The sequence below is a fragment of the Colossoma macropomum genome, unplaced genomic scaffold (genome assembly GCF_904425465.1).
Source record: "Colossoma macropomum unplaced genomic scaffold, Colossoma_macropomum, whole genome shotgun sequence".
Classification (NCBI taxonomy): domain Eukaryota; kingdom Metazoa; phylum Chordata; class Actinopteri; order Characiformes; family Serrasalmidae; genus Colossoma; species Colossoma macropomum.
Window position 1 is genome coordinate 2149574 of NW_023494791.1, and position 8843 is coordinate 2158416.

At 41.0% G+C, this 8843-nt stretch overlaps 1 protein-coding gene across 1 annotated transcript; it reads right to left on the reverse strand.

Moving 5' to 3' along the window:
- Positions 1–2349: 2349 nt before the first annotated feature.
- On the reverse strand, positions 2350–6888 carry fbxo5 (F-box protein 5). Its single transcript, XM_036573389.1, has 5 exons — positions 6583–6888; positions 4463–5130; positions 4280–4370; positions 4006–4185; positions 2350–2666 (listed from the first exon to the last, which is right to left on the reverse strand). Exons 2-5 carry the CDS (start codon positions 5092–5094, stop codon positions 2412–2414), a joined length of 1158 nt encoding a protein of 385 aa, XP_036429282.1. The 5' UTR covers positions 5095–5130; positions 6583–6888; the 3' UTR covers positions 2350–2411.
- Positions 6889–8843: the final 1955 nt, after the last annotated feature.

The following is an 8843-nucleotide window of genomic DNA, read 5'->3' on the forward strand; positions in this document are numbered from 1 at the left end:
CTGTGACAGAAACTAAGGTGCTTCGCTTCCCTTGACTCCACAGTGAAACTGCACCGAGTACAGACCTCATTGTGGATTTTTGGTTTTTCAAGGAGAAGCAAACATTCAGCAACAAAGGAATGTGGCGCCATCTACAGGACAAACACACTAATAACCAGATAACTTCATGATCACTTCACATGCAGAAGAACAGATTCACAAAAGGTTTTACTACAAATATATAAATATAAACATTCATTCATTCGTTCATCATCTAACCCACTTATCCTCCTGGGTCACAGGGAGTGCTGGATCTTATCCCGGCTCATTTGGTGGAAGGCGGGAAACACCCTGGACAGGTTTAACGTAAAAATATAAATACATAAATAATACAGTCCAGCACATTTAAAGAGAAATGCAGTAATGGTAAAAGGGTGCTACAGATGATTAACTGCTGCTCCCATAATCCCACTGCTGCTCCCATATTCTCACTGCTGCTCCCATAATCCCACTGCTGCTCCCATATTCTCACTGCTGCTCCCATATTCTCACTGCTGCTCCCACAATCCCACTGCTGCTCCCATATTCTCACTGCTGCTCCCATATTCTCACTGCTGCTCCCATATTCTCACTGCTGCTCCCATAATCTCACTGCTGCTCCCATATTCTCACTGCTGCTCCCATAATCCGACTGCTGCTCCCATATTCTCACTGCTGCTCCCATGTTCTCACTGCTGCTATCATAATCCGACTGCTGCTCCCATATTCTCACTGCTGCTCCCATAATCCCACTGCTGCTCCCATGTTCTCACTGCTGCTATCATAATCCGACTGCTGCTCCCATATTCCCACTGCTGCTATCATAATCCCACTGCTGCTCCCATATTCTCACTGCTGCTATCATAATCCCACTGCTGCTCCCATGTTCTCACTGCTGCTCCCATAATCCCACTGCTGCTCCCATGTTCTCACTGCTGCTATCATAATCCCACTGCTGCTCCCATATTCTCACTGCTGCTATCATAATCCCACTGCTGCTCCCATGTTCTCACTGCTGCTATCATAATCCCACTGCTGCTCCCATGTTCTCACTGCTGCTATCATAATCCCACTGCTGCTCCCATGTTCTCACTGCTGCTATCATAATCCCTGAGCTGCCCCATAATCCTTTTGCAGCTCCCATATTCTCACTGCTGCTATCATAATCCCACTGCTGCTCCCAAAATCCCACTACTGCTTCCATAATCGCACTACTGCTCTCATAATCCCTGAGCTGCCCCATAATCCTTTTGCAGCTCCCATAATCCCACTACTGCTCCTATCGGTAACACAATAACACTCAGATTAATAACTGATCGCATTGATTTATCAGTCTACTCAGGCTTTAGCAGAGCTCAGTAACACTGAGATCAATAACTGATCACATTGATTTATCAGTCTACTCAGGCTTTAGCAGAGCTCAGTAACACTGAGATTAATAACTGATCACATTGATTTATCAGTCTACTCAGGCTTTAGCAGAGCTCAGTAACACTGAGATTAATAACTGATCACATTGATTTATCAGTCTACAACTCAAATATAGACAAAAATGTCTTCTGAGTCTATATGAAATGTTGTTGATGGTAAATTAGTGGAAAATCCGAAATACGTTTTCTTTGGGGACTATTTTGTCTAAACACTCTGCATGTATCCCTCCGCTATACATTTATTTTAAAAAAAGTATTTTAGACCAAAATCTTCTTAAAAACTAAATCAAGTAAATCAAAACTAATCACAAAAACACCCTACGCCATGAACAGATTAAAAACATTCACAAAACTATCATAAAACAGTGTCTCAGTCATCAGGCAGTGAATTCATAACCATTTCCTGTAGTGACTTTCTGTGAGGGAGCTTTTAGAGGTGGACGTCTGGTTCCTATCACCACCACTGTGAACAGTTCTGACTCAGTAAGTTTCTCTAGAACAGAGCGTTTCACACCAAACCACTCTGAATGATCCATTTTAGGCTCAATACTTTTTCCATTTGCCTAAAGAAATCAAGAAACACAAGCTTAAAAATATAGGACTTTTATTCAGCCATGTAAGTATTTACAGTTTGCACTGACACGATAGACAGACTGTTTATTTCATTAAAACATTCACAATATTTATAAAAATCTTATAAAACATTAAATCGTTGAGAGGGCTGTTCAGTCCTCTCAGACATTTTTTTTGGCATTCAGTATGATAGTACTTTACAAATGTGTGCAAGGACCACTGGCAGGGTGACCCACATCACTTCACATTGGGGACACACTGAGGAACAGCGAGACTGTTATAAAAAGTCTGTTATAAAAAGTTGCTCATAAAAGTCTGTAACTTCAGAGATAAAGGCAGTTTTCTTTTTTTAAAAAAAATAAAAGGTGCAAGTGGTGCAACTGGTGGAGCTCAGAGCCGCCGGATGCTGCGTTTACTGCGGGCAGAACCTGCGACAGGAACAGTCTGGGAGCGTGGCGACGCCCGGATCATGCCCCGCTGACAGGGAGCGGAGCCGTGGTAGGCCGACTGGCACTGTGAGCAGAACTCGAAGGCACAGCTAATCCGCATGCAAACGGCCCTTTGCATGGCAGAGTCGAACCGCGCCGGAGAACCGCAGAGCCGACAACTTCTCAGAGATTCGTGGCTTTTTAGCGATTTGGTAGCCTGGTGAAAAGAAGCAAAAGGAAACGTTAAATTTGGCAGAACAGGGAGGAAAATTAATGAAAGAAAGATTAAATAAAGTAAGTCATTAGTAAAAGGCTACAGGTCAGGGTCAGACTCTTCCTTGCCGGAACCCAAGTCACAGAATATTCAGTTTCCACAGAACAATGTGAGAAATTTCAAATCGGTTTGAAGAAAATCTCATTGCAATTTTTGGCCAATATTGTAAGGTTTAAATTGCAGTTATTGTCTATAAACTGCTCTGGCTTGAACTGAGGCTGGGTAATATGATATGCTATTGTGACAGATTATGTCTTAGTGAGTATACTGCAGATATCATCAGTACAACACTAACAAGTATTATTGCAAAGTGAGCATAATTAAGCCTCTTTAATTGGATTTTGTGCAGTGTATTTTGTAAAATGTTGATTAAAAATAATTGTAGTAGGATTATTATTTTTATCACTACTACAATTAAAAAAGTGGCACTACAAGTTCTATTTTGTCTGTTATAACTATTACATAATATCACGGTTCATATCATGTATTGTGATAATGTCTCAAAGTATCATGATACACTAACAGTGTGATGTCATGCTGTCTGGATTAGTGTATTGTTTCAGTAGTTTGTTTTTAAAGAAACGTTGAATTAGTATCATCTGACACCCAATATTTATTATCTGTATCAGAAAAGATAAAGCAGTACTGTGCTCTCTCTAGTTTTAACCCAACACACTTAAAGATGGTTCTTTAGTAAAGGCAATGGCTCCACTTAGAACCATTTCATGCTTTAGATGGATGGAGAAGGTTGCATATAGTTCTACATAGATCTTTTTAAATGGTTCTATATAGCACCAAAAAGGGTTCTTCTATTACATTGTCAGGCTTCTCCATTAATCTGAAGAACCATTTCACCACGCAGATGGTTCTATAAATAAGAGCCTAAATAAACCATTTCCTTTACTAAAGAAAACCTTGAAGAAGCAACCAGGAGATAAGATTAGGAAGGTCGCAGCAGGAAAATCCCCAAACTGAGCTGAACACAAACCCGCCAGAACAGAACTGTGCGAGCCCTGTTGTAACTCATTGCAGCTCTGATTTGTGTCGAATTACACAAACATAAGAAGCTACAGTAAATACTGCAAACAGGTCGGACAAAATATCAAAAATCAGCTTACAGACACACGGACGATGTTGAATGTTGCTACAAACTAAAACCCAAGATGCTGCAGCTTCTATCAGTGCTGAAAGTGATAAACTGAATGCCTGTTGCAGCTGCCAATCATACAAATTTCATCAAGCATTTTACTTAAGCAAAATTATTATTATTATTCATGCTCACCTCATGAAACTCCGCAAAGCGGCCTGTCTTAGGCGTGGCTACAGTGCTATCTGTCTGGGTCAGGGCCTTCTTGGCTTTGTGGACAGGGGTGGAGGAGGTTACTCTCGTCTGGAGGCAAGAGAGCACCACCCTGCTTAGACAAAAGTCCCTGGATAGAGACCCCATGGATCTTCCCGAGTCCTACAATTAAACAAAATAAACAGGACAGGTGAGATGAGAGACGACAAAACGAGATCAATTTTCTTTTTGCATCCAGTGACGACGAACTACTCACCCTCCGCATCTTCTCCGCGTTCCTGCATCTCTGAAGAGCTCTGTCGTCTTGGCAAATGATTTTTCGCCACGTCTTGCTCACCCTCTTACAGCTGTCGACAAGAGCAGATTTTTAGGGCACACTGAAACGGTGCGTATTTAAAAAGAATGGCAAACTAGTGTTAATGTAAATCCACGAATTTACCTTATCAAGTCGCTCTCCCCCAGCAGGCCCAGGATCCTGGTAAGGATGTGCTTCATGTCCTTCTGCAGCAGACCACAGAGAATGTCCACATGCTCCAGCCCCATCTTTCCTCCAATGACATTTTGAAGGCCGTGGAGTTCAGCTATCCTGTCAACGACAGTCCAGTCGTAGCTTTGACTTTTTCTGTAGCTGTTCGCCAGCGCTTTGCACACCTCCTCCTGGAACTTAAGTACAGGCAGGCAAGAAGAATTAGAGTCTGAATGGGTGCCTGATGACACCGTGGAGTCTCTCTGCTCTGCACATCTCTCTGAGCTTTCTGCAGTGTCCACATGTTCTATCTGGCTGTTGTGGAGCGACAGGTAGCCGCTGTCCTCTGCCAGGCTCGAACTGCTCAGAATGACCTCGTCGTCAGAGGGCAAGTCAGCAGAACAGCGCTTTTCTCTGCAGTTCTCTTTATTGTGAGGGCCTTTCAGATGTTCCTCTGTGGGGCAGGAGACAGCAGGCGTGACCTGCCCTGAGCCATTGGTGCTTAGTGGTGCTGTTTGGCCCTTTAACACCACTGGAGGCTCCACTTTATCCTTTTCTGCACAGAGAGAGCCTGCTGAACCTCTAGTCAGGGCGAGACACTTCATATTGGTTGACTACGTGGTCCCAGCAGAAGGCCAAAACTAGAAAACAGTGAACAATAACACTGATAAGCATACATGGAGTTGTCAAATGCAGCTCTGTTAGTCTGACTGAACTGAAAAAGAATCTCTAAAGCTCAATCAAAATAAGTCATTTAACATGAGGTGGTTTAAAGTGGAAATCCACCAACTTCTCAAAATTTGTGCGTAATAAAATGGTTAAGATGTAAATTAGCCAAAAAAGGTCATTAGGAGTGACCTGATGTGAAGTGCCCCATTCTAGAGAAACGAGTCACAGTGGTGGTGATAGGAACCAGACATCCACCTCTAAAAGCTCCCCTCACAGAAAATTATTACATGAAATGGTCATGAATTCACTGCCTGATGTCTGAGACTTCATTTTATTAAAGTTTTGAAGCCTAAAATGTATTTCAAAAGCCATTCATGATGGAGGGATATATGCAGGGGGTGCAAAATGGCCCCTAAAGAAAACTTATCTTTCCAGATTTTCCCACTATTTTACCATCAACATTCCATAGAAAGACTCATACATGTGAGATACATGTGTAAGCTTACTGATGGCTGTGGATAGTGACTAAAATGGTTATATTTGTGTAGACATAGTGACCCCTGCTTCCCATCACCACCACTATAAATAAATCTGAGTCTCTTCAATTCAACTATTTCACATCAAACCACTCCAAAAAACAATGTTTACATCTCAAGGGTTGATTTTTACAAAAATTTGAAAACTTTGTGGAATTCCCCTTTCAGAGCTAGGTAGATACTACCTCATGTTTAGCCACCATTTACTAATAAGCTCAGACATTAGCTACAATAGCTGTGTGGCTGGTTTACCAACTTACAACACATTTGTTAACCAGCTATTTAGTCACAACAAATCTGTAACACGTTATATAACTAGTGTATAAACTTTTATCCTGTTTACATGCTATAATGTAGCTTAGCTGGTCTCCTAACCAAGTTAGCTCTACTAACTTCAACATGTTGTGCAGTGTTAATATTAGTTAATACACGTTAAAAGAGGAATATACACATCTGTGCTGCTCTTACTGCTGTAAAATAAGCATTCTGCTTTATTTAAAGCTCTTCTAAAACATTACTTTAGCACCTAACTGCATATCTAAGGTCATTTACGCGCCAATCGCCAGTCTAGCAGACGAAACTCAAAGCTAAACTAGCTTTAGCGCCTCATTTAGAGCCATTTTATAAAACTTTAGACTTAAAAAAATGAAAAATGCATGAGTCTCGTTGCTAATATGCATCTTAAAACAGTTCCAGGTGAACAAGAACAAAAGATGAAGTAAAAACACGAAGGTTCTTGTTTCGAACTTTCCGTTCCACCTTAAGTGGTGCAGCAGTTCCATTCTGGCGCCCGTACTACTTAAGGTGGAACGGGGAGTTTGGAACAAGAAATGGAGAAAATGCAACGTATGCTGCACAAACTCCTGCGAAACAAGCGGCACATCTTACCTCGGGAGTAAATCAGGGGATTTTTATGGCTCGATGTCGTTTTTCTCGTCTTAAATCGACACCTTAGCTCCACATCGCGAGTCTAGGCGGCAAACCCGGCTCTGCCGAACTGAAGCGGGAGGAGAGTAAAAGCGCCACTTTACCGAAACGTTTGAATTTCGCGTCCAAAAGCTGCCGGCCAATCAGAGCGCAGCGCGGTACCTTTAAACGCCTCACAACCAATGAAAGGGCTCGCCGTCGCGAAACGTCACGTTGCTACGTGTGTGGAGAGAATGCCGCGCACAGACGATTTAAAAAACAAGAAGAAAGGCGCCTTTTTTTTCCGTCTCTGCGCTTTATTTTAATTTCTCTTTTGTTTTTGGATACTCCTGGATACAATCCAGCTTTCAGTTATTTATTTATTCGTTTGATTTTTGGTTTTGTGTTGGTTTAGTGTGCGTGCGATGCTTTGTTTTGTATCAATGAGATGACATGAAACAAAATAAAAGTCCTGTGTTGCTAATTAATTATGTAATATGACTAAACGTTTCTGCGTAGGTTTTATAAGCGTTTATTTATTAAAGGTTTTGTGTGCGTGCGATGCTTTGTTTTGCATCAATAAAATAAAATTAAATAAAAGTCCTGTTTTGCAAATTAATTAGGTAACGTGACTAGACGAGTCTAAACCTTTAAACACGTTTCTGCGTACGTTTTATGAGCGTTTATTTATTAAAAGTTTCAGTCTAAAACATTTTTAATCCATTCCTGGTGGAGCAGTAGAAACAAGGTGATAAAAGGCAAAACAGTATTGTATTTTTTTTTCTGATTTACCTCTATTTTATCATTATCTACATTATACATAAGCTATAGAACCTTGTGATCCTATTTCATTTACTTTACATTTTTAATTTAGTTGTGCTGCTGGGTGAGCGTTTACATTTTCACAAACTTTAAAAAATGTAACGTTCAGATAATTCAAGTTAAGTTTTTAACAAGCTTCTGCATAGACATGTTTATGAGGATTTGTTTGTTAAAGGAGAATTCCACCCAGTGTCTTCCAAAATCGTCTGTATAATTCAGAGGCTGAGATGTAAACAGAGTGATTCAGAGTGGTCTGGTGTGAAATGGTTGATTGTAGAGATTGTAGGAACCAGGGGTTGCCATGACTTCAACAAAAATATAGTTATTTTATTTACTATCCAAAACCAACCAGTGAACCTACACATGCCTTCCGAGTTTTTACATGGAATATTGAAAAAAAAAGATTTTGGGGGACTATTTTCCTTACAACGCCTTGCATATATCCCTCCACCAGGAATGGCTTTTAAAATACATGTTTTAGGCCTAATCCTTAGCTCAAAACTAAGTAAAACAGCGTCTCAGTCATCAGGCAGTGAATTCATAACCATCTCATGTAGGAACTTTCTGTGAGGGAGCTTTTAGAGGTGGACGTCTGGTTCCTATCACCACCACTGTGAACAGTTCTGACTCGGTAAGTTTCTCTAGAACAGAGCGTTTCACACCAAACCGCTCTGAATGAGTTTGTCTACAAACTCTTATCTATTTAATTATGCAGAAATTTTGTGAAAATCGGTGAAGTTCCCCTTTGAGTTTTGGGCTGCTTGTAAACAAAAGCCACACTAAAGGTATTTCACACCACAAGATGGAATGTGAGAAATACATGATAATCTGACGGCTTAAAACGGTGACTTTCTTACTTCTCCAGAACAAGGACCCCCTGTTAAAGGTACAGACCACCCCAGGCCTACAGAGTCATTACTCCCACACATTATCCAGTGCATGTCACCACTGGGACTGACATTTAACATAATAAAGGGCAGTTAGCATGCATGAAATGTTTGTCAATTGCCGAGTCGTTGTTCTTCACTGCTGTCTTTCTTCCAGACAGACAGTCTGCACCAGCTTTCCAGCATGTAGCTGTGATTCCAGTGCATTAAAGCAGAGACGCTAACATTAAAGGGGAATTTAAACAGCTTTTTCAAAATATCTGCATAATTAAATTTGGTTAAGATGTAAACAGAGTCGTTCAGAGTGGTTTGGTGTGAAACGCTCCGTTCTAGAGAAACTTACAGAATCAGAATTGTTCACAGTGGTGGTGATAGGAACCAGACGTCCACCTCTAAAAGCTCCCTCACAGAAAGTTACTACATGAAATGGTTATGAATTCACTGCCTGATGTCTGAGACACTGTTTTATGATAGTCTGGAGAAGGTTTTGCGCCTAAAACATGTTTTTAATCCATTCATGGTGGAGGAATATAT

Coding starts and splice junctions, on each gene's coding strand:
- fbxo5 (XM_036573389.1), bottom strand. CDS start 5,094: ATGAAGTGTCTCGCCCTGACTAGAGGTTCAGCAGGCTCTCTCTGTGCA. Junction 4,371..4,462: donor GGGGAGAGCGACTTGATAAG/GTAAATTCGTGG, acceptor TCTTGTCGACAG/CTGTAAGAGGGTGAGCAAGA. Junction 4,186..4,279: donor ACGCGGAGAAGATGCGGAGG/GTGAGTAGTTCG, acceptor GTTTAATTGTAG/GACTCGGGAAGATCCATGGG.